Genomic DNA, 25,433 nt, shown 5'->3' on the forward strand with positions numbered 1-25,433 from the left:
GGTTTAACTTGGGGTAAATGTGTGTGGCACTTTTGCACACCCTCCGTCACAGGCCAGGGTGGAGTTTTGAGGCTCTTGGATCATGTAATCCGCAACGCGGGGGAGCATGGAGGGGAACAGAGCCGATTGAATGTATGACTGACTGAAATGATTGTTTGTTTGCTTGATTGACTGACCGATCTGATCGACTAAGGTTAGTCTAGGTTAGTCTGATGTTAGTCTAATGTTAGTCTAGCGCACCATTTTGACGCAGCAAACCTTGGACACAACAAGGACATCATGATCATGCCGGTCCCCACGTCGCATTGCCAAACGTCTGTCTGTTTCTTGTCCCATTTCCTTTCCCCCATGGAACATTTGTTATCTTGCCGTTACCATAGCCCAGGGCGTACCTGATTTGGGAGAAGGAGAAGGAAAAGGAGGAAAAAGATACAGAAGGGCGCAGTAAGCGGAACTACGTACAGTATCACTTAGGTACACATCTAAAGAAGGGCGCCTCTCAGTTTGTTTCAGCCCTAGTCCGAGTTACAAGTTAGCAGAAAGCCCGTCCATCGCCCATCTCAAACTCTCAGCTCTCAGCTCTCACGGCGAGGCGAGACGAGACGAGGACGTGTCAGTAGTCACACAAAGAAAGAAAGAAACCCTTCAAGACGCCGCAACCGAAACGTGCTTGTGTGTAATACATCCACACTCAAGAATAATCCACCCGCGCAACATTGAATTCTCCCGAACCCTTCTCCCCGTTTACGAATCAGACACCATTTGATCCGGGCAACTTGGATGCGACGCCCATCTCATCTGCTCCGAATCCAAGATGTGACGAAGTCCCACGAATATTGTTGATAGTCAGCACACCACAACTCCACGGCGACAATGCAGCCCAGCCGTACCCAGCGCGCACCGGGCTCATTCTCGCCCTTGCCGGGCAGCGTCTCCCTGTCCTCGTCGGCAGCAGTAGCCGCCGCCGCAGCATCGTCATCATCATCCAGCAACAATGCACGCCTAGATGATGCCGGCCCCCCACCGCCTCTGCGACCCGCCCCCCAACCTTACCAGACCACCTCTTCCTCACAGTTCTCCTCCTCCTCCTCCAGACCCTTGATCCGTCGAATCGAGTCCTCGAGCAGCGAAGGCGACAATGCGACGACGTCACAGATCTCCCTCCCCAAAATCCGGAGCCCTCAGTCCCCCGTGAGCACGGGGGGCGGTGGCGGCATCACGAGTCCCACGAGCGCCTATGCGAGCTTCACGCAGCTCTCTAACAACAGCTCCAGCAGCCTGCACAACTTCTCCCGCCCAGGCATGCGCTCCAACCAGAGCACCTACGAGAGCAGCGCCAGCAGCGCGCGCACGGCGAGCCCGTTGCCGCCGAGGGGGGGGCTAGGTCTCCATGCGAGGAAGCATTCACAAAGCCAGGGCCTGTTCGATACAAGCTTGGGCAGTAAGAGTACGCTGAGTCTTTCGACGTCCAACCTGCCACAGGAAGGCATGGCGGAGCGGAGGGGCAGTGGCAGCATTCGGTCCCCCTCGGGTGTCTTACCCGCGAGCCATATTGCCGCCCAGGCCGCGGTCCAGCAACACCAGCAGCACAGCCGGCATCGATCTCAGACTGTGCCGTTCCCGGGGAGCGAGGCGCAAGATCTGAGGCGACCTGCGGCGAGACCGGTACAGGGAGGAGGATCCGAGGCCGGCGGCAGCAGCCGCGGACCTCTCAGTCCACCAGTACTCAGTCTCACAGAAGCCAGCGTTCCCCGAGATGGCGGTGCTCTGCTGGGTCCAACGAGAAGCAACGAACAGGCATACCAAAATGCGTTGCTGGGAGGGTATTCATCGGCTGCCACGGCTGCGGCGAACATGGTCTTTCCGAGAGCATCACCACAGTCTTCACCGAGCATACCGACGCCAGATCAGGCACATCAATCCTCGTCGTTCTTGCCGCCATTATCTATACCAGAGAAGCCGGCTAAGGCCGAAAAATCCAAAGTCAAGCTCTTCTCGCGACCAAAGAAGATCGACATCAAGGGCGAGTCGAAAGAGAAGCCGCTCCCGAGTCCGGGCAAGATTGGCTCGGCTCTGGCATCACTACAGAGAGGGAACTTCAGCACGGCAAGTCTTGTGGAGAGCCAGTCCATGTACAGCTTGGCCAACTCCTCTTCCGCCACTATACGACCTATCGAGACGCCCTTAGAAGGACCAGCTGCCAAAGAGAAGGAGAAGAAGCACCACTTTCTGTCTAGGCAAAAACACAAGATCTCTGGCAAGGAGGACTACCACCTGCCTCTATCCTCCGCGGCCAGCAATAGCCGTCCAGTCGACCCCAACGCGCCAAGTAGTCTATACAACTTCAACCTGCCACCCTCCAGCCCTGGGCCAACGAGCACTAGTTTCAGCAAGTCTGTCTCCGGGCTCGATCTTCGACATGGTGGGCGGGCTCTGCGCGACAAGCGGAAGGAGGAGAAACTCGTCATGGCGCATGACAACGAATCTGTCTTCACCCTGAACCCTCCCACCAGCAACTCGGAATGGCCCGGCCCCAGCTCGCTGGGCTCCAGTCTCACACAGACACAGAGCAATCATACGCTTGCCATGTACGATCCTGTGGATGGTTCCAAGTATGGACTGCACAACATGACGCTTGACGACGCATGGCCCTACCTCAAGGCGAAGCTGCTCGTCGTTTTCGAGGGCGAGGATTTGAGGTTGCCGATCGAGGACTTCAACCGGGTCGTCACTCTGCACATTCAGTGGTGCATCAAGCGGAACGCGCCCAATATCATTCTTGAAGACTTGCGAGAGTTGCTGTCTACCGGATTCGCGAGTCTCGATCATACACTTCGCAAGAGCGGTACCGAGGATACGAACCGACTCATCCCCGCACTCGTCGATGTCTGGATGGCCACGTTCACGAGTATCCTGCCCTACATGCAGGCCGTCTTCTTGCCTCTCGACCTCGAGTTCTCCGGCACCGGCCCCCTCCTGACGGCAGAGCAGGCCCGTGATTTCTGGGGCGGCGTGGCGGGCAGTCACGGCACGCCGGCGAAAGAGCTGGGGTCCGTCCTAGACATCAGGAGACTGGTCATCATCGCCTTTCGGGACGCCCTGATCCTGCCTCGCTACGACAAGCTAAAAACCATCTTCTCGCGCCTCAGCCTCGAGCACCTCCCCTCCAGCCTGGCCAGCCTGGCCCTAGCGAGCCCGCCTCCCATCAGCGAGGGCGTCATGTCGAGCTCCCCGCGCGACGCCGCCTCGGTCCTCGACATGCAGATGCGCCCCGGCACCGCCATGTCCCTCGACCCCTCGATCGCCTCCTACAACAGCTCCAGCAGCACCCTGCTCAACGACGGCGCCGGCAGCGGCAGCGGTGGCAACGGCAGCAACCCCTCGCGCAGCCGCGCCATCTCCAACGTCAGCTTCGGCTCCGCCGGCTCCGGCACCGACCACCTCCTTCGGCCCTTCGTGTCGAGGGGCCGCGCCGACTCGGACAGGGAGCGGAACAATCGCGATCGCGATCGCGACCAGGAGGCCGAGATGGGATCCAAACAGGTCACGGACATGGTCGGCCGCATGCTGCAGTGCATGTCCGTTCTCGCGTCCGTGGCCAGCCGCGACGAGGATACCGGGAGGGAGGACGCCGGGTCCAGGCAGGTCGCGGAGCTGGGAAGGCTGCTGAAGCTCAACTGGCTGGGTCGCGGTCGCACAGGGCGCAACAGGAGGGGCATGGTCGGTGGCAGGATCAACCTGAAGAGGGATGTGAGTAGTCAGCGCAGTATAGGCGGCGGCGGAGCGGGTGGTGGCCATAGCAGGGCCAATAGTGCCCTGGGAGGCGGAGGAGGAGTGGGATTGGGGTTGGGCATTAGGGAGGGGGTCGGGGTCTCTGGTTGAGAGTCGTGTTCTTTGTGGTTGTAGGATGCTTGTATGTATCTATGTATCTATGTATGTACGTATGGAAGAAGGAGGGAGAGACTCGAAGGCAACTCGGTATGATCAATGGCGTTTATGAAAACAAAGAGATCGCAGGGCATCTCATGAAGTCGGTAACCGAGGGTACATAGGCCGGAACTAGAGCGATGAAAAGACCTGGAGCAAAACACTGTGACTTGCTGCTGCTGCTGTGAAGGGAGCGACGTCGAGTGTTTCTATCTTGTGGTGTACGTGCAGCTCACGTGAATAGAACACACATGATATAAATCTATCAGTGAACCATCTGAACGCTGTGGTTGCATGTTTATTTCTCGTCTCTTTTCTATCCAAGTTCTTTTTTAAAATATAGTCTCTCCAATCTAGTCTAGTCGAGCTTTTGAAAAGGTACGCTTCTAGATTCCCCACGGTAGGAGATAAACACACCCGTGTTGTTCTTTTGGACGACCGTGAACATCGACGTCATTCCCAGAGGCGCTAGAGAAACCATTAGCAAAAACAGGGGGGGGGGGGGGGGGGGGGGAAAGAAAAAAAGGAAGAGGAGACTGATATACCTCTTTTTCCCCTAAGTTTTTTTTTTTTTTTTTTTTTTTTAAAGGGTCGGGGTGGGGGTTCTTCAAACCATTGTTTGGTTGCGCACCTGGGGTGCCTCTCCCTGCCGCCTTGCTAGGTGCTTTATACTACACATCTACGCGGCCTCCTCGACACCTTGCGGCCCTACATCTTCCCAAAGATGTGACAGTTTCAAGTGGGAAAGAAAAACCCAGTCCTTGAACGATGGAATGGCGTTACCCAATCTAGGCGCACGAGGTCGCGGGCGTCGTCTTGCGGTGCGAACAGTATTCACAGGAATTATCTTGATGTTCTCGTGAGCGGCTGATCAGCCGTGCTCAGCCGTCGGCAGGATACGAAATCCGGGCAGGTATGAGTCCAATCAAGCCATTCAGGTCAAGCGCATCGGTCAACGTTGGAGGTCAGGGCAGTCTACGTACGAGCAATTACACATTCACTGATTCAAAAGTTAAAGCAATTATGTGAAATGTTGACCAGATATGATGGACCCCAACCTCCACTGCCACGATGGGCGAGAAAGTTACGGTGAGTAATTGGTCTGTTCAATCTTCCTTGACTAAAAATAGAAAACATCCCACGGAGATTGTAGGGATGCCTCAGAGTGTCGCAAGGTGCAAAAAGCCGCTGGAAAGCAACGGAGAAAATTCACGGGCATGGTTGCTGCGGGCGAAGATGAAAAGTGTGTATTGACTATGCTGCGAGATACCCATGGTCGCGGAGCGCTCCAGCTGGGGGAGAGACGCAGGTGAAGGCAGTGTAGACGAGACGACGGGGCCTGGATGAGCCAGCAACGAATTACCTGCCAATGGCTTGTTAGCAATTAATCATCTACGTGAATGACAAGGTGACGAATGCTAAATGTGTTTGTCTTCATACATCCAAGGAAGGTATTGCTGCCCTCATCTGCTGTCTAAAAGGCTCGAAGCGACAGCTCAAGTGGAAACTGCGAATAGGTGGAAATTTGAATCACTAGATCTTGTGTGGGTTGTGCGCCATGTGAAAGAAATGTTGACTAACCTTTTGAGAAAATGATGCTATGCAGCCTACAGGCTGGTTGGTTAGTTGACAGAAAAAGTCGTTGCGCAGAGCAACGCCAAGCAAGCGAGAAGGTCGAGCAAGATGCAAGAGAATTCTATGGGCATGTTCTGTGAAGAGGATGTTAGCTGGAAAGCTCGCTTGTCTCATATCGCACACGCGCGATTCCAGTGCCTGCTCCTCGAGCCAGATGCACCAAGATTGGTGAAATGGCAATCAGACAGCTTTACTGGCAAGTAACAGCCTCATAAGAGACCGTACAGTCATGATTTCTTCATGGTCGATTCAGTAAGGAAAAGAAGTGTTGTATGAATTGTCATCCGTTGAGAGAAGAGGAAGGAAGCTTTTGCGCGGCGAAGGAGAATGCAGCTTACCATTTCTATTGTAAAACGAAGAGCTTCTGCTTACCGAGCTCATGGTAATTCGTAGATCTTGTAGCAAGCTGAGAAGCTGTGCGGAACGTCCATGATGAGAGTTGTTGACAGAAAGAGAAATGGTGAAAAGACTGAGGTGAGGTCGGATATTTGAAGCTCTGCAAGAGTGGATTGAAGAGCGCAGAAAAAAACTAAGTGGAGTGCTGGGATGCGTGGGGCCGGCGGCGAATATATTGTTCCGTCCCGAGGTCTTTTTTCCAGAATTTCTACAATGGACAGCGCACCTGCAAGGTGCCAGACGCCCGGCGGCTGGAGCACTAGCCTCGTGCCTAGTCTAGTTTGAATCCAAGCTTCACATGGCGGAGCTGTCCACCCCAAATATAGAACATGCGATAGTTGCAATTGTTGTCTGTGGTCAAAACATGCAAGGGGGCCAGTCCTCCTCATCTTCAGATGATAATAAACAACAGCAGAAGACTCTCAACTATGTGGCTATCTACCTCTTTGTATGATACAGTCGTACATCACTCCGATGTCGACGCGCGTTTCAGTCAACATTTTAGCTTTTGTAGCCGAACTCGGAATCTTATTTCAATGCATGTCACAGCTGCAAGTAGATGTCAGGCCATGCATCCTCCAAGCTGTATTCTTGTATCGAAGCTGTTTCCTGATTTTCATGCTCACCGAAGTTTCCTAGGCCTCCAACATTCTAGATTTATAAAATGGAGATCACAGTTCGTGATCCTGTCTACTAGGACTTCTCCGACTCTGCTTTGAAAACTTTGGTTGTTTTCGGTAGTAATTGTGATTCGTGAGTAATTACTTGTTCCAGACCTACCAACAGCCTTTTGCTCACTCCGTTGTATAAACTGAAGGACCCTCCACACTAATTAATACCTTGCTGGTCCGCCTCCAAGGCCATCTTTCTTTCTTCCTTTCTCTCTATCAATCAGGGACCGGACTTGGGTTCTCTCCGAAAAAGAGCCCTTTCGAAAGCACACCAGTCACGAAGATAAGCCCAAGTACACCCAAGACTACATACATCATCATCATCATCATCATAGTTATTCTGTTCCATTCCTTGGTTGTCTTCGAGTCAGTATCTAGCGGTTGGGAGCTTGGACAGATCGACGATTCGACAAAAGACCTGAACCCACTTCGGGGAATATTATAAGTGGTCCGGTCAGGTGCTTGAGTTTCAGTGAGTGTCGCTTTTGCGTACATGGTCCCGTCTACTGTGGTTTACACAGCAACACAAAAGCATTCTTTCTCTCGAGTCTAGAAGCGATTCGGGCACATATCAAGGTTGCGAGGGCCAGTGGTAACAAGGAACTGACCCGATCAAAGCGAAAGCAGATATTAGTGCAAGAGTTTGGTACTTGGACAGTGCCTCCTCGCCATTGCCTAGCTGCCGATCCTCCATTATACAAGCTTTCAAGTAAGCAATATTCGAGTTCAAGGAACAGCTCGGCACTATCGTCTTATCCGGTGCTCATCGCTGCAGCTGCCAGGTTCGTCTGGCGGGGGTGTCATTGGTTGGATGTGGGGAGGGTTTGCAACGGAGAAACAGTTTATTCTTGACCGATCGTCCAATCACCCAATCAGCAAAGCTCCCAAGTGGATTCTGCACCCCCAATCCCATTCTGGGCCTCGTTCCCTTACCATTCTCCATACCCTCGCATTCTCCCACTGTCCTGTTGCTTACTCCCGTCTCCCTACCACCCAGACCAGAACCAGGGGCAGCAGACCAGACCAAACCAGACCGGACGCCAGACGCCAGACGCACTGCACTTGCACTTGCACTGCACCGATCCGAGCCTGGGGGTCGATTCTTCCCTTTTTCTTCCTCCTCCCTGGGTTTCCTACCTTAGGTGTCTGTTACCCGCCATTTCGACCCCTACTTCCTATAAAACCATTGCATTGCTATTACTGCAGTCTTTGCTTTTGGCGCCCACTGCGTGCGACTGTCGCTCGCTTCTTATTTATATTATTTCCTCCCTCGCCAAAAGAAACATTAGAGGGAGCTACTGTAAGCAGCCCAGCTCCAGCTCCAGCTCCAACAGGGTTAACCTGGAGCTTTGGCTTCAGTGCTCAGTGCCTCAGTGCTGCAAGTTCTCAGCACCGCCAGTGCGCCCGTAGAGCTGCCCAACTTCGAAATACCACCCACAATTCAACGAGTGGGTCGACCAGCCGCGCGAACTTGAGGTGCGAGGCCCAGGACAGGGAAGGACAAGAGACGCAGCCCGTTCTCACTTTCACCCCCAAGACAGAGAGAGAGAGAGAGAGAGTCACACACACCACACACACACACACAACCACGCCATCATCTTGCGCCCATCGCATAAGCAGCACCAACTTCGCCAGTCAAAAACCTCACGATCTACTCACCCACTACTTTGCATTTTTCGCATCCTATCCAGCCATACTTGCACTTTGAATTGGCGCACATCGCTCAACTGACGCGCTTCAACATTGTCGCTCAACGGTCAATCGCGTCCCACCGTTAGCACTCGATTCCGTAGCGCGCTGATCCTCCAGACCTTTCGCACGGCCTTGTCGTCTGCCGGACCGACACAATCGCATGTCTTGCTCATAGCATCACCTATCACGACCACGACTCTTCTACGAGTGCATGATATAGTAGTGTTGGGAGCTTGGGTGTCGATATCCACCAAGGTGGATCATCGACAAGACGAATAGACATGATGGCTAGCATGCCTGGAGGCCCGGCATTTCATCCCGGAATGCCACAGGGAGTTCAGCCTGGACATGCCATGGCCCCTGGTATGGCTCACAATCCAAGCCAACCCGGCGCTCACCCGGGTATGGCTCCCCAGATGGCCGGTCACATGGTATCTGGCCCTGGTGGACAACCCAATCCCGCCGCCTTCATGCCTGGAATGCATCCCGGCAATGCACACGGTCAGGCTATGCAGCAGCTAAACCCTCAGTTCCTCCAACAGCAACAGGCCCAGCAGGCGCAGATGAGTATGTCCACCATGCCTCTCCGTGTTCTCGGGGGAAACGCTAACCTGACTCTTTCTGCAGTGGCCGCTCAGCAGAACCCGGCCATCGCGGCGCAAATGCGACAGCAGCAAATGGTCTTGCAACACCGACAGCAGCAGATGGCTATGCAGCAAGCAGCACAGCAAGGCATGTATGGCAACATGGCAGGAGCAAATGGAATGCCCATGGGACAGCAGATGGGTCAGATGCAACAGATGACTGCCCAGCAGTTTGCTCAGATGAGGAATAATATGCAGGGCGGGATGCGACCTGTTGGCGTCCCAGCGCATCTTCAGCAAGCACAGATGGCGGCACAGCAGGGACAGCACCCTTCCCACCAAGCCCAGCAGCAAGCTGTAAGTCCACTCCTTAATCAATTTAGCCTCGGGGAATATCGCTTTGAGTAAGCTAACAAGGACTCAAGATGATGCAACATCTCTTGCAGCAACAGCAGCAGCAGCAGCATCAGCAGCAACAGCAGCAGCAGCAACAACAACAGCAGCAACAGCAGCAGCAGCAGCAGCAGCAACAGCAGCAGCAGCAACAGCAACAGCAGCAACAGCAGCAGCAGCAGCAGCAGCAGCAACAGCAACAGCAGCAACAGCAACAAATGCAGCACGCGAACCAGCCCGGGCATCCGGCGCATATGAACCCGCAACAGCATATGATGCAGCAGAACGCTATTGCTCAGCAAATGGCCACTTTGGCTCAGCAACAACAAGCTCAACAAGCACAACAAGCTCAGCAAGCCGCCCAAAGCCAACAGCAGCAACAGCAGCAACATGCCGCAGCAGCTGCTGCTGCTGCCGCCCAGCAAAATCAATCCCAAGGACAACCACCGCCAGCTCAACCTGCGCGAGTCGGGACGCCAGCCCAACCCACGACGCAACCACCACAACAGACACCTACCCCAGCTGGAGGCCAACCAAGTCAGCCGCCACCCCAACCCACAAGCACAGCACCAGCAAGCCAACCTGGACAACCAGCACCAGCGCCGCCAGGACCACAACCCAATCCGCAGCAACCTCAACAACCTCAGCAGCCTAATATCCAAATTCTTCAGGCAGCTGCCCAGAACCAACAGCAGAAGCACTACCTGCAGCAGATGCAGCAACAGCAACAACTACAGAAGAATGAAAACAAGATGAAGGGACAATGTATACTTGTGCTTGTATCCTTTGCGGACCATCTTTATGATTTTGAGGTAAGCTCTCCAGTCAAGCCTTGTTAGATGAACAAATGCTAAGTTTCATAGCCTTCCGTCGATGGTGGCGACGAAAATTACTGGACAACATTTGTCTCGCTCTTTTTTTCGCCTATTGGCAAGTTTCGCTATGGGTTGGTAGAAAACAGCCAAGAGTCTACTCAGAAGACATACGAGATACTCACGCCTGCACTCCCGAAATATTTTCAGAAGCATTTTGAAGGTGGGATAACACACATTTCACTGACGCTCGGCTCCAAAATTGTCGATAAAAGTCTACCGGATGGAAGTCACTACCTGGAACTTCATGAAGCATGCTTTACCTATTCGTTTGGAGAAAGCACCAAGGTTTTGACCACCGGACGACTACAGGCCATCTTCGACCAGAACCAGAGATTAACACTGTTCGAATTCACTACTATTCATCAGGAGGAGTACGTGTCTCGACAGATGGTCATTGCAGCTGCTAAGCCGATGCACAACTGGGGTAAAGAATGGCACGCTATGAATGGCGGAGACGGGAAACAGTCCCCCGAGATGAGCAAGAAGGGCAAGTCCAAAAGCTTGAAATCACCCCCAACAGCTCCACCTGGATTCGACATTCCTCATTCTCGGGTTCAACAAATGGGTGTACCTTCGACGATTTTCCAGTACCTCGAGATTGCAGAGGTTATGAATCTGCTTGACCCCCTCATGGAGTACTCGATGCAGAACAACATACCTTCCGCATACACGGCCTTGTCTGCGTACAATAACCAGAACATCACCAATGGACCCGTACAGCCCATGATGAATGGGCAACCTGGCAATGTGACAGGCAATCCTCGAACTCCAAGTCTCGGCCAGTTTAACATGGGAGCTTCGCCTGCAGCAGTTCATCAGCAGCTTGGTGGCTCACCGCATATGAGCGCGAGCCCTGCTCTCGGCCATATGCAGGCTCCAGGCATGGCTCTACAGCAGAGTCAACAAGGCACCAGCTCAAGCGGACCCAGCGCCAACACTAGCCCAGCTAGCAACAAGCGCCGAAGGCCGTCGGGTGTCAAGAACGAGGACGAGAACGGTGCTCCTACCCCGGCAAGCATGGGCGGACCGGCTCAAGTGAATGGCATTGGCAACAAAACCAAACCTGCGACACCTCGGATTCAGAAGCGCATGAAAGGCAGCTCCTAGGTTCGGCTGCCGCTGCTTGTCGAAGGCCAGTCGCAATTATGATTAAAAATAGGCGATTGCTTTGAAGCTCGGGTTTTGGTTGTCTTTCCATCATGTATATGGCGACGGAGTAATATCGGGGGTATTGATTGGTTATACGGCATACCCCTTTTTGTACGATATCATCTATCACGGACGAATTGGGCGTCGGGCGTCCGCATCTTTGCTGGCTTGTCCTTTTTTCCGTCAGTACTACTCATTTTGCATTTTTCTGGTGGTCTGGTTGTTGCGCGGCGAATGGAAACTTTCAAAAGGGGTTGCGAAGAGATGAGACTACATAGCCCTGCTTTTCGAGGGTTTTCTGGATACTGTTGCCCTATGCATACCCCTTTGATGTTCTTTTTTTTTAACACCTAAAAGATACTCGTTGGATATTTGATGCATCATATTCATGTCTTCAAGGAGTTAGCGGCGTTACTTGTGACGACCTATCCCATCCCACCGCTGACATGCAAACCGATGGTCATGATACCCCTGGCATCCCTTCCAGAACGGTTGATGATTCATGTCGTTCTTACCGGAGCGAAAAACCTTATTGGTACTCAGTGCTGGTGTTTGTAGATTCTCATTTCCTCTGCTTGCTTGAAATGCCCGATGCGGTCCTTACCTTCTCGCACGGAGATCTATATATGTTGTCAAGGAAGCCGGAAAGCGATTTTTTCGAGGAAAGAGAAAAGAAAGAATGTATCCCGTCTCTGCAATACCATATGAGATCTTATATTTACCATCCAGCCTAACACAGTCCCAGATATATCTCGTCCATACTATGATGTATGCTACATTTGATCCTGCAAATATTACGAAAGACGGCAACGGTGTCTCTTTGCGTTCTGAGCGACTTTGTAGGTATTAGTCAATAAGCTACGGAAATGTTGTATGCTACCAATCGATTGCATTCAGTCAGCCATGCGTGCGTCACGCCACGAGGGTATCTTGTTCCGCAAAGGATCTGCTGGGTCCTTGCTGGTGGCAGCATATTTATGTAACCTAGTTAGTTTGGCAGGCGCCCAATCTTGGGGCGGGATATGTTATGGGATGTATCGTTTATGTTTCTTTCTTTTCTTTTATTGCTCCTCAACATTTCATCTTTATTCTTTCCGCATAGTCTGATCCTTGGTTCCTCGGTTTGTCTACTTCAAATTTGTCCATCACTACCGCCTCAATCAAACATCCAAGGAATCTCTCGGCTGCTATAACACACCTGACTAACCTTTCCATCACGATCCCACGGGCGATGCGAATCAGACGGGGCCAGCTAGTCCTCTGTGCGGAACGGTAGATCTCGGGTCGTGGTTTCTGAGGTTGCCCTCCTATGCGCGCATGTGGTTGTTTCTGTAATGATGAAGGTGGGCCCGCTTACTTCTTCTGGCTTTGGATTCGAATGGAGCTCAGGATTGGTCTTCTGTATGTGGGAGAATCGCACTCTTGTGGATGCTGCTCCGAATACTTATGCGTTTAAGAAGACCAACCGACCCGTGAGTAATATTGCTGGACTAAAAAGTAAGCCCGCTGAATGTCCGTGGTAAGTGTCGCTCTTGTCCAAATTACATAACAATGCTAAAGCTGGTGCAGCGCTGTCATTTTACTTGTGGGATCATGTTCAAGCGGGCCGAAATGGGCGGAGAAGGCTCTCAGGTGTGTGAGCAGGGCACACGCCTGAGCAGATTTGGTGAGGAAAGAGTCGATCGTAGAGTGCTTCCTCATTTCGCGCAGGGGATCCAGAAGGACTAATTCGAACTCACGGACGAGCGGTGTCGGAGAGGGTGTGAAAGAACATGTGTACAAAGTGTGTGAAACTGGAGGGGACAGTGAAGAATTGTTGACAGAGCAGGTTGAGGATTGTGCCAAATGCCACGACGGGTATGGTAGACGAGAGTTCAGCCGCCAATGTTATTGAAAGCCGTCCCCGAAACATGTGGGCATGAGCTTCAAGGTCACAAGCAAAATGATGCCTTCTTGTAAAACTTGTGATATTCGTGGCTGTAGCCAAATCGAGTCTACATGGTAGCAATACACTTCCAGAAGTGAACGAGGTCTTACACCAACCCAGGTGGTGCATCCAGAAAACCCAAGAAGAATATACCATGAGCACCTGCTCATACCCCGATACCAATATTCATGTCCCCGAAAACGCCGGATCCGTGAGGATGTGAGAATTCTTTTTCCCCAGTTATAGTATAAAAATAGAGTCGAAAGGTGGAAAGCCACGTCTCCGAAATCGACATCCATAACAAAAAATAAACAAAAAAAACAAAAACCCCCTTCATGTCTTCCTAAAAAGGCCCAAACCCATCGTTGAGTGCTATCATGTAGCGGAAAATTGAACCCTCTATCTCGAGCCTCGGTAAATCACAATTCACCCGTTCTCTTCCCACAATGACGTCGTTATCTTTCGATCGTCATATAACATCTCATCTCGCATCTTCGATAGACACCGAACGGTGCGGTGGATGTGTTAATTTGGTGGAGACGCTAAGTAATTGAGCCGATCACAATTTCCTTTTTTTTATTTGGGGATTTTTTGGGTTTTTCTCTCCCCCCATGGACCCTGCATCAGCTAGCACCATCTTATTTGGGAGCCGGGACCCGAGAGCCCGGCATCGGTGACCGCGAGCGCGGTCTCTGGGTCTGCGCTGATGATGGCGAAGATAGGTTCTTGGGCGCGTTGATGGGCGTCATGGGCTGCAGGCCGGAGAGGATGCGCTTGGTGGTTGGGCGGCTGGTGGCGGGCATTTTGGATAATTGATGTTGTTTGGATTTGGTGGCAAGCTTTCGTATGAAGGATTCAAAGTGTGATTTTGGAAGGCTTTGACACGTTGGGTGGTCGGCTCTGGTTGAGTGGCAGAGCTGGCTGCTGTTTAACTCTTTGGCGTATCGGATGGCGAAGGTGCGTGAGATAAAATAAAAAAGATACAGAATTGTGAGCGACTGGCACTCGACACTTTTTGACTTTGAAAAGATTGAATGCGTGAAATGATCAAGGAGCGTGTGAGAGTTTGTCTAAGGAGTGACTTGTTTCGTTGTTGTTGCTATGGGTGAATAACCGAAAGAGGAGGAAATAGAAGCCTAACCACCGAGGCGAAAGAAAAGAGCATGTTGAATGATATACTCGTCGGGTGCTAAACACAGACCAGCTATCCTGGGAGCAGTTAGATTGCGCGTCATGGAGACGTTCCTGATTATAACTCCACCACAGCCACGTCCACCCCACTAGATCCGTTGAAACTAACGGCGTGTATTCGCCTTGATTAATGACTCGGGAATTTTGTTGGCCAACTGGCCCAATGAGAAAAAGGGGACGCTTTGTTATCGCTCGACTGTGTGGTGACGTGCATTAGTCTGACGGCCGTCGATCTGTTAGTGGCGCCACACTATAAACGTGCAATTCAGGGGTTTTCCGTGTTCAAAGCTTTTGTTTGCCGGCAGGATCATCGTGGTACGATGCCTATTTTTGAGTTGGGCTGGTCGTGAGTTGGCATGTTTTCGCGAACTCTAACTTAGTGCGTGCTGGCGTGGTGTTGCATGATCTTCTGGAATGATGTTTACGTTGTTCTTCAAGGACTATCCCGACGTCTTCAATGGGTCCACGCTAATCGAGCTGGGCACAAGAACGGTTGTTTCGACCCGGAAGCTCCCGCCGGCTAGCTGTATCATTGTACTTGAGACGAGTCAAAACAACAGATAGTATCGGTATCAACAAGGTGCGTTTACGGCAGTTGCTCGAGTTGCTCCGTGTCCTAGCGTGTCGTGAGTCAAGATCACAGGATATGCTCCTATATCATGCATTAAGCACTCCTGCAAAAGTACCCGGAGGCTCACTAAGATCCCACATTGCAGTAACTTGCTACGAGTACAAGTTTCGTTCCATCGTTATAGATTTGATAACCGGATTGACACGTCACTCAGCTTTGAGTTTCGGTGGTATACCTACACGCGATTGATACTCCGGCATTTAGCGTCATACTGAAGGTTACTTAAGTGCTTCTACACGGGTGAGTATCGCAGGTATTTCGTTCCACCACCAACGTTCAGCCATGGCCAGTCTGAAGTAGTCATATATGGCTAGAAAGCCATGGAAACGATGCCGCAGAGAAAGGATTAAAAGCTTCTATAAACACAACCCTTGCTCAAAAGAGCATCCATAATAAGTGTAGTGTTCCCAACATGATATTCTTATACCATTTTCCCAGAGTGTACTTCCTAACTAGTTATATGAGTAATTGTATCGTCGAAGTTTTCTCGACCAGTACATAGAGAAACCGAATTATCGCCTTATATTGGCTACAAAGAAATATGAGAGAGCAAGCTTAAACGATCAACGATCAACGATTAGGACCACACACTTGGGAACACATTAGTAAGCTAGATTAATCGAACTCACCATTAATATACGAATACTGCTATAACTGTACTTTGCCTTTCCCTTGCATTCTTGCACTGGTACTATCTTTTACAACTCCGGCTGTGGCGTCGCAAATTCGGTCTTGGCTAATCCGAGCTTTTTCATACTCCTAGTCTCATCGTTTTGTCTCTCCTCGAGCCCAAGTCCTTGTTCTACAACAATAGGGTTCTCTCCCGGGCGAAGGCGCAATAAAGAGGTTTTGAGCTGAAGGTATCGCGCTTACCGAAGGGTGTTCTCTAAGAATTATACCACGGATATTGGAAAGGCCAGTTTGCTCCAAGTAACAGTATCATAGAAAGCCGTTTTGCCACAAACCACGGCAGCTTTCGTCTATCCGCTGTGGAAATGAGATAGAGGTGTGATCGGAATCGAATAATATCGATGTTATTGATTACTTGTCCCATTGGCTGCATCCGTTTCCCCGTCATACCTACCTCGCTAATTTGAGGGCTTAGCCACAAGCAGTGTTTCAGCAATTACTAACTGTTTATAAGTTATTTGAACAAGAGACGTGAGCTTTCGTGTTCGAATGAACCCACGTTTTAATCCTTTTCATCTCGGATATGTCTATAAGTCTGGGAAACATCTATTCATTAGTCCAATTGAGAAAGTCTACGCTGCTGCCAACTCGTGGCCGCTACACCATAAATGAAGATTGACCTAGCTTTGATGTAGTTGAGCTAGCCATGACATCGCATAGATCCATGCATCGTCTGGCCTTGTCGAGTTCTCGGGTGTTATACTAAGAATGTCCCAGGTCTAGTGTATTGACGTCGAGCTCGCGCACGACGCAGGTCTACCCCTGCGATGCATGGGACACTGGCCATACAATTTGCAGACACTGACAAGGCAATACATCGTCATACTGACACGTTTGAATTATACATGCCACATGCTGACTAGGTAGGGGCCAAAGCGACTCGGGTGAGTCGTATGAGTATTGGATGGAGATATACCCGACCTGCAGATCGCTGAGATCTGGGAAATCGAAGGGTCTAGTCCACTAACAACAACCGATTTGCTACAGAGCGACTGGAAAACGACACACCATCACGCCACGCATTGAAGATTTCACTAAATGGTATACGTCTGTTGCTAGCGTCGCATGTGCCATGAAACGGTCTAGTTTATCGTCTTCGGTTGTATTAGTTTAGTTATCATAGCATGGTAATATCGTAAAATATATGGTGATGCTAGTCCGACCCGCGGTGATAATAACACAGGCCAACTACAAATAATGACTGGTAATAGCTGGAGCACCATGATGATTCATAGCACAGTGCTCTAACTGTACGCGGTATCAACGGATTCGAGTACATATACACGGTAGGGCCGTTTCAGGCATCGTGAAACAGCTCTATCTGATGTTGATAGTCTTGCTAGCCTGCCATGTTTGCTACGCTTTCCTATTACCTTTCGAAGGTTACGATATAATCGATTTATCGTATCCTCTCTATAGGACTCGAATTGTACTATCGCATTGCCCCGAACCGGGGCCCAGGATGGACGGTCTCGTTGGCAGAGGTATACCCGCTCCTCCTTATGCACCCGGTACCTTCTAGCCAATTTTGCAGGTTCTCGTCATCTTTTGGTTATTTTTGGCGAACTCTCAGCCTAGGGTACGTGCGTTCAACGGATTAATCTTATTATAATTGATCTTCAACTTGACTATCCTGTTCGAATAAGTGCCATGACATTCAAGACAGGACTTAATATCTGATAGTAGAGATGTATGAAGCGTGTCAGCGTATTGACTTTTGCCCGGGGAAGGGGGAGCTGTTTCTACGTCGTCAAGCTGCTCGATCCCCCCCCCCCCCCCCCCCCCCCCCCCCCCCCAGAACCGTCAATCAGTCTTGCTTGAATAGAAGAAGTCGAGCACAAAGCTTATTGAAGCAGCGGCATCAACACAAGGATTACATTGACAAGAGTGCAGTGAAACGAGGATAACCACTCGATAATCCTTTTGTAGTCTAGTCTAGATAAAGCTTAGCGCACACCGCTGATTCTACAGTAGTCTAGACTTCTTCACAAGTGGGGTTAGACGCTTTCTTTTTGTGGGCGGATTCTTTAGCAATCATAGATTCGGGATGACTCGACTGTAGCGCGGTGCCTTCTATCTTCTTCAGTGCTGTCTGTGTAAACGGAACTGATTGGCGTCCATGTTCTACAGTAATCTCGCAATGGTTCAATATAAATCAAGAACGCATAGACGGATTACGTTACAGTTATTGCTCTCGTAGAACTCGAGATTACGGAACTAGAATAATATTCGCCCATAGCCCAAATATTGCGCGGGAACATTAGTCTACATGGCCAGAGCTGACTCTTGTAGGTGTTGCATATATTAGCGGGAACATAGCGCTTGCTAGTTAATGATCCAGGCCGACAGGATCATTACAGTAGAACCTTTTTGCAAAAAAATGCAGTCATCGTTTCTCAAAATTACAGCCCGTTCATCTTTTGCAAATCACGTGGTGTTGTGCCTTTTCAGCAACTCGGCCTTGTTCCCAACGGGCAACGCTATTGTACAGCTCGGGGGCCGGGGGGTCCAGCGTTGCAGCGAAATTCCTCGGCTTCAGATGAGCTGCAGGACAACTGCTGCCCAACTGGGCTGAGCTAAGGGCGGGGCGAAGAACCCCCAAATCCTCAACCCTCCCACCTCCCAGCCCTATCCTCCGCGCGTGACTGGCTCTGGGAGGTCGTGGCAGTGGTTGGTTCTGACTGTCGCTTCATCCAGTTCACACCGTAGTACGCGTCGCACTGCCACGTTAGCTGAAAGTGCCATTGGTCGTCATCCTTGGTTGAGGCTAATTGTGCAGATTATAGAAGGGGGCTGTGGTATGGTGCAGAAGGCCCCCGGCCGTAATTACTGGCCAAATAGCAGCAACCTAGGTTAGCAAAGTGCAGGATCTCATGGCTATAGTCGAACTACAACTCACCAAGAACTGCCTCCTCCCAAGACTTGCAGCTAGATGCCAATTTGCTCATCATTTTGTGGTCCGCAATCTTGATGTTTTGAAAACAGCGACAAGCAAAGCACTACGTAAAGGACTGTCGACATGTCGCAAGCTTGCGATCATGAACACGAATGGCCGGAAACAATGGCACATCTTGAAGCGGAGATTCGGCGGCTTGAGCAAGCCCTCGATCTGGCGCCGGAAAATCATTCCGATGAAGCTACTCAACTTTGGAGCATCGGAACCATGTATTCTGCTAAATACCAAAAAGCGTGGGTAGTGGCAGATCTTGAGGCGGCCATTCAACGACTGCAAGAGGCCCTCAACATTGTACCAGATGACCATCCCGAACGGGCAAATTGGCTGCAGAGCCTTGGAATATGGTACCGGGACAAGTATAAAAGAAAAGAAGTGACATCAGACTTAGGAGCAGCCATTGAATTACTGAAAAAAGCTCTCGACCTTACACCAGATGAAGATCCGGATCGAGCAAGCCGACTTCAAAACTTAGGGATCGCATATAATATCAGGTATGACAGGACAGAAGCCACAGGGGATCTTAATGACGCCGTTCAATTACTTCAAGATGCTCTCGATCTTACACCAAATCATCATCCCGATCGCGCGTATCGACTTGAAAGCCTCGGAAGCGGTCATTTAGATGTTTACAGGATGTCAGGAGAAATGGCAGATCTCGAGGTAGCCATTCGAGAACTGCAAGAAGCCAGTGACATTACACCAAATGGTCACAAATATCGAGCAACGCGGATTGGCAGCCTCGGATTCGGTTGGGGAATAAAATACCAAACAACAAAAGAAATAGACGATCTCAAAACGGCCATTCAATGCTTCCAAGAGGCCCTGGATATCACGCCATCATATCACCCTGATCGGGCATCGCAACTTCAAAACCTCGGAAATGGATATCGTTGTAGGTTTAATGCATTAGGAGAATCATCAGATCAAAATATAGCCCTTCAACGATTACAAGAAGCCCTTGATATCACGCCGGTAGATCATCCTAGGCGAGCACAGCGATTTTACAGTCTTGGCACTATTTATAACGATCGATATGAGGAAACAGGAGATATGGCGGACCTTGAGGTGGCTATTCAAAGGTTTCAAGAGGCCTTGAATATCACACGAGAGGACCATCCTGACCGAATAAAACGACTTGAGGCCCTAGGGAACGCGTTTCATGATAGATATTATTCAACATCAGCAGCTGAGAACCTCGACATGGCAATTGAGCAATTCCAGGAGGCTCTGGATCTTACAACAGAAGGCCATTTCGATCGAGCACACCATCTTCACAATCTGGCATTGGCGCTATGGGATTTATACGGAGAGACAGGGTCACTGGTAGACCTCGAGATTGCAATCCAACGAACACAAGAGGTCCTCAGGATCACTCCGGATGATCATCCCATGCGAGCTAATCGACTTCAATTGCTTGGATGTGGTTTCTTGGATAAATGCGAAAGAACAGGAGCAATGGCAGATATTGAAATGGGCATTGAGCAAATCGAAGAGGCTGTCGATATTACGTCAGACGATGACCCCAGTCGCCCTGTTCAGTTCCATCGTCTGGGCGACGGATATAGACTGAAATACGAGCGCACAGGAGCGATAAAAGATCTCCAGATGCAAATCCAACATGGCCAACGAGCCCTCGATGTCACAGCTGACGACGATCCTGATCGACCAAGGCGTCTAGAGAATCTAGGGTTAGGGCTCATGTCGAGATATGAGCGGACAGGAGCAATGACGGACCTTGAGGCGGCCATACAACTACTCCAAGAGGCACTCGACCCCACGTCAGATATAGACTTCGTATCAGATCGTGACTTCCTTTCAGATGTCGACATCGTGTCACATAAAGACGTTAATCGTGCAGAGCGATTGCGGGGTCTCGGAGATGGGTACGGAGCTAGGTATGAGCGAACAGGAGCAATGGCCGATCTTGAGGCGGCGATCCAACTGCTTGAAGAGGCCATTGATCTCACCCCAGATAAACATTACGATCAACCGAAACAATTGGGAATACTTGGAAATCACTATAGACAGATGTACAAACGGAAAAGGAGTTTGTCAGATCTTGAGACAGCCGTTCAACACTTTCAAAAGGCCCTTGATCTCACACCAGATGACCATCCTGATCGAGCGACGCGATTGCAGGACCTTGGTAACGGATACGGTCTGAGATATGAGGATGAGCGGACAGGGACAAAATTGGATGGCGAAAATAGCATTCGACTTCAACAAGAGGCTATTGATCTCACTCCTGATGACCATCCAGATCGAGCAGGGCGACTGCAGAACCTTAGTGTCGATTACTGTTCGAGATATGAGCAGAACGGGGTGATACTAGATCTTGAAACAGCCATACGGCTTGCTCAGGAGGCCCTTGATCTCACACCAGAGGACCACCCCGATCGAGCAGCGAGACTGCGGAGTCTCAGTCTAGACTACAGTTTGAAATATGAGCAAACGAGAGAAATGCCGGATTTGGAGGTAGCGATCGAAAAATCACGAGACGGCCTCGTTCACAACCTATCCCCTCCGAGCGAACGCTTATTGTCTGGCAGGTTGTCACTCACTTTATGCGCTGATGCTCAGAATTGGCTATTGGCACATGAAGTTGCTTTTAAAGCTGTGTCTCTTATCCCTTTGCTCACACCTCGCTTCCTTGAGAATTCAGATAAACAATATTTGGTGAACCATGTTGTCGGATTAGCCTCGGACGCGGCAGCAGCAGCTGTGATGGCCAAAAAAACACCTTATGATGCGATTCAGCTTCTTGAACTCGGTCGCGGCATTATAACTGGCTCTTTGACTGACATGCGTGCGGATATATCCGATCTTCAGCTGAAGCATCCGGACCTTGCGGACGAGTATTCTAAATTCAGAGATCAGCTTGATAGTCCGAAAATGTCGACACAAGGCAACCAGCGCCACGATGTGGCACGTAAGTTTGATGATATGGTTGAACAAATCAGAGCCCTACCTGGGTTTGACAGGTTTCTCTTGGCGCCAACTCGAGACGAGGTCAAGGCTGCTGCAGTCTATGGCCCAGTCGTGTTTATTAACGTGAGCGATTACAGTTGCGATGCATTTATCATTGAGGAGGAGCAAATCAGAACTGTACATCTTCATCGTCTCCGAAGTGAACATGTCCGCACCCGCGCAAAGGGCCTCGAATCACTGGAGTTGGAGCTACTGGAGTGGCTCTGGGAAACAGTGGCTGAGCCGGTCTTGGAAGCGCTGGGGTTTATCGATCTGCCTGTCAATCAGTGGCCGCGTATTTGGTGGATTCCTACTGGAGTTCTGGCTAGATTCCCCATCCACGCGGCAGGACACCATTCTGATGGGTCTTTCAAAACCGTCTTAGACAGGGTGATCTCATCTTACAGCTCATCTGTGAGAGCCATACTGACAGGACGGCGGAACCGACCGACAGTGAGTGTGTTCGCAAACTCGGAAAAGGCAGTATTCGTTGGCATGGGAGAGACACCCGGTTTTAGCAGTCTCGAATTTGCATCACAAGAAATCGAGGAGCTCGCAAAGTTGTGTAATTCTGCGGAGTTACAAGCAACTCGGCCTCCATCCCTTCGGCAAGATGTGCTTACAGCGTTACAAGATTGTAAAGTATTCCATTTCGCGGGTCATGGGTTTTCCGATCCGCTGGACCCGTCAAGAAGCTCCTTGCTACTCACCGATGAGCCCCTCACTGTAGCAAGTCTTTTTGAAACCACCATTCACAACCGCAAGCCATTCCTTGCTTACCTGTCTGCCTGTGGGACGGGCCAAGTCAGGGACGATGGACTGATCGATGAAGGACTTCATCTGATCGGAGCATGCCAGCTGGCGGGCTTCCGACATGTTATTGGTACCCTCTGGGAAGTCAACGACAAATCTTGCGTAGATATCGCGATTGAGACCTATACCTGGATGCAAAAGCAGCATATGAGCGACAAGTCTGTAGGCGAGGGACTTCACCATGCGTGCAGGAAACTACGCGGTCAATGGGTCTCAGAGAACGGTTTACGAGATGCTTCAAGACGTGGAACAAGGCTCAGACGTCAGGAGGCTGATTCGGTGCCGACAGAACAGGGCAGCGCGGCTGAAGGGAAGTTGAGAAAACTAATCTACATAGAGTCATGTGGTGATTCGCCTCTCTTATGGGTTCCTTATGTCCATTTTGGTAGTTAGGTGTTGGACTCGGGCTGTTATTTTTCAAGCAAATATGCGATCAACATAAAGCACTAGTTTGGAACATACATAGTATTTGTAATGGCATTTCAGCATTTTAATGATTCTGCATTACTCATGCATTATGTGTCTGTAGACTTATAGTATTTTCTTTTCGTAGAGCTCGACGTTCGCATCGAGAAGGTATAACACGCAGAACACTTCACTGCGATTGTGGTCTGCTCTGCAGGTTTATTCACCCCCCAGCCATTTCCTCGCGTCTCATTCGACAGTAAAAATTGCAGTGAAATCTCCACTTAAATCGTTATCAAATTTGGTCGACCATGCTGACAGATTACTAGCATTAAACACCGAGGATGAATATGGCGGCCATATTCACTGCAAATCTAGCCAAGCAAAGTGGTTCTGAAAATCACAGAGGCTCAGCATTGTCACCCGAAATCACCAGGTCCCGTGGCTAGAGAAGGGTAGAACCTTTCCAGCTGTGTAGTTGTTGCCGAAATCATAATATGAGCCATAACGAACTTCATTGTGAAGAGTCAGACAAGCAGGCAAAGACGCAAGCTTGCATGGATCAACAAGTTCACCACTGTAGACTTAACAGATCTGATGAAAAAGGAAAGTTGGAACTAGGGCTTGGAAAATTTAGCATATCTTTAATCTTTGGTTTGAATCTTGCGCATGCTGGAAACTATGAAGGCATTTATTTACAAGTATTTGAGCACATTGTGTGATTATCTTAAAGGCCCATCAGACCAGGGAGTCTGAAGCTAGAAATAGAACCTCATCAAGCGGTTGTTTTCATAGCTTCAGTCTCCATGCTGCGACGGGCCTTAAGATAATCACACAACGTGCCCAAATATCCATAATAAAAAAGCCTTCATAGTGCACAAAGCGTGAACCCCAAATATTTACGTAATATGGCTCAAGTTCCATGGCGCCTAGTTGAATCGTCCTGATACGAACCCCTCGGAGTGTCATTTCCCAGCCTCACACCTTTGCACCCCAGGCAGACAACTTATACCGTGCTTGTTTCGTCGACACACTCATGAGCAGTTGTGATACCAGACGGGCTAGTCAGTCTCCGCATCGAAAATGACAAAACCAATATGCTCCTTATTCGCCAAATTACGAATACCATCTTCGCCACGCAATCGCATGAGTGATGTGGTGTGCCCATCCTCGTTTTTCTTTTAATGAAACAGGATGTCGAACTTGCTCTTAATAGGAATCGGGCTTTCAGTCCTAAGCAGGACAGCGATGCCAAGGCTCGTTCGGCAAATAAGAACAGTCTGCATAGCTTCCTTATGATGAGCAGTTGCTATCGACTTGATCTTGAAACTGGTTAGCATAAAAGTGATCATCTTCAACCCAGGCTCACCACGTACGGTATCATTATGTAAGGGATCTCTCCATTTGCGCAGATATATGCCGGGTGAAGGATCACCACCGAGAAGGCTGGACTTGGATTCTTTTGCTACCAACAAGAGTAGAGAAGCCGTATCGTGAAAATTACCTACGGAATTTTCGTCAGTCTGTCTTGCCTTGCACAGAAGCTAGCATGAACTCACGAATCCATCTCCCCCTGGTTGTTTGTTGGTACCACTCAAGTCTCGGCAAATCCTCGCTTGGTCTTGAATATATTGAAGTTTGATAGGCTTAAATTCAATATCGAACAAGCTTCTGTGTCACTAGATTTGGGAATTGTACAGCTATAGAGTTGGTTTTTGCTTTTATGAGGATATCTTCGTGACAGATCCAAGTCCATTTAAGTTAGCTTGATTAGTAACATCAGGCTCAGAATTTATTGGCTTCTCACTGTGCTCAGTCCGTCTGGGTGAAGATCTGTGAATGTGTTTAGACATTTCACGTTCGTGTAAGGGTTTATACCGAGATTATTGTATTAGTTACTGTCGTATCTTGGGTTTTTAAGAGAACCTACTGTATATGGGCTAAGAATAAACTCACTAAAACATAAACTGTGTTAGAAATTATATAACTACGACTAAAGGGTACCATTCTTACTGTAGTTGAGGCGGAGATTCCTGAAACTTAGATCAAGTCCAACCTTAATATCTGAGGATAATGAAAGGTAATATATCTATGAGAAATATATTAAACTTTAGACTCGGCTGGAATAAGAGCAGGAAATGAAAGAACTACTATTATTTGAAATGAAAGCAGGCTAGGCTTGAGTTATTGTAAAAAGGGCACCTTACGTCTTCGTGACTACGAAGAGCTACTTTCGCGCGCAATATCGCTTTCATGTATAGCTTCAACGACTTCCTCATACATCTGACCATTCCTATACGCGTAAGCAATGTCTATGACTTGCAGATAATACGCAGAGTAGTGAGGATAGGCTTTAATTTTTCGAAATTCCCGGAGGGTACAAGTTTGAGTCTGCTTATATTGGTGACAAATAGGCGCAGAAGGACGAGGCGGTTTTGGGTTTACACCTTTCATTTTTCTTCATTTTTGAAAATGACCATGTTGTGCGGAGTAGTAGCTTTCTGATAGGGTTTGCTTGATCTCTTGATTGT

At 49.8% G+C, this 25,433-nt stretch overlaps 4 protein-coding genes across 4 annotated transcripts; all 4 read left to right on the top strand.

The window, feature by feature from the left end:
• Positions 1-873: 873 nt before the first annotated feature.
• Positions 874-4,052, top strand: BKA67DRAFT_596278 (HbrB-like-domain-containing protein; the record flags this gene model as incomplete). The annotated part of the gene is made up of 3 exons (XM_046105280.1): positions 874-1,447; positions 1,487-3,750; positions 3,951-4,052. The coding sequence occupies 3 exons, from the start codon at positions 874-876 to the stop codon at positions 4,050-4,052; spliced, it is 2,940 nt and encodes a 979-aa protein (XP_045951085.1).
• Positions 4,053-7,018: 2,966 nt separating this feature from the next.
• On the top strand, positions 7,019-8,470 carry BKA67DRAFT_139244 (uncharacterized protein). Its single transcript, XM_046095051.1, has 2 exons — positions 7,019-7,101; positions 7,248-8,470. Exon 2 carries the CDS (start codon positions 7,441-7,443, stop codon positions 8,335-8,337), a length of 897 nt encoding a protein of 298 aa, XP_045951086.1. The 5' UTR covers positions 7,019-7,101; positions 7,248-7,440; the 3' UTR covers positions 8,338-8,470.
• BKA67DRAFT_139221 (LIM-domain binding protein-domain-containing protein) lies at positions 8,424-11,524 on the top strand. The gene is made up of 4 exons (XM_046095050.1): positions 8,424-8,888; positions 8,949-9,262; positions 9,331-10,110; positions 10,162-11,524. The coding sequence occupies exons 1-4, from the start codon at positions 8,603-8,605 to the stop codon at positions 11,278-11,280; spliced, it is 2,499 nt and encodes an 832-aa protein (XP_045951087.1). The 5' UTR covers positions 8,424-8,602; the 3' UTR covers positions 11,281-11,524.
• Positions 11,525-18,822: 7,298 nt separating this feature from the next.
• On the top strand, positions 18,823-22,890 carry BKA67DRAFT_665389 (CHAT domain-containing protein; the record flags this gene model as incomplete). The annotated part of the gene is made up of 1 exon (XM_046108545.1): positions 18,823-22,890. The coding sequence occupies one exon, from the start codon at positions 18,823-18,825 to the stop codon at positions 22,888-22,890; it is 4,068 nt and encodes a 1,355-aa protein (XP_045951088.1).
• Between the last annotated feature and the right edge of the window lie 2,543 nt (positions 22,891-25,433).

Source organism: Truncatella angustata, assembly GCF_020726525.1.
Source record: "Truncatella angustata strain MPI-SDFR-AT-0073 chromosome Unknown BKA67scaffold_14, whole genome shotgun sequence".
Taxonomy (NCBI): Eukaryota; Fungi; Ascomycota; class Sordariomycetes; order Amphisphaeriales; family Sporocadaceae; genus Truncatella; species Truncatella angustata.

Bases quoted from the DNA above. Each gene is read 5' to 3' on its own strand.
- BKA67DRAFT_139221 (XM_046095050.1), top strand. From the start codon at position 8,603: ATGATGGCTAGCATGCCTGGAGGCCCGGCATTTCATCCCGGAATGCCA. The intron at 8,889-8,948 runs GTATGTCCACCA...CTCTTTCTGCAG, and splicing joins GGCCCAGCAGGCGCAGATGA to TGGCCGCTCAGCAGAACCCG. The intron at 9,263-9,330 runs GTAAGTCCACTC...CAAGGACTCAAG, and splicing joins ACCAAGCCCAGCAGCAAGCT to ATGATGCAACATCTCTTGCA.
- BKA67DRAFT_139244 (XM_046095051.1), top strand. From the start codon at position 7,441: ATGTGGGGAGGGTTTGCAACGGAGAAACAGTTTATTCTTGACCGATCG.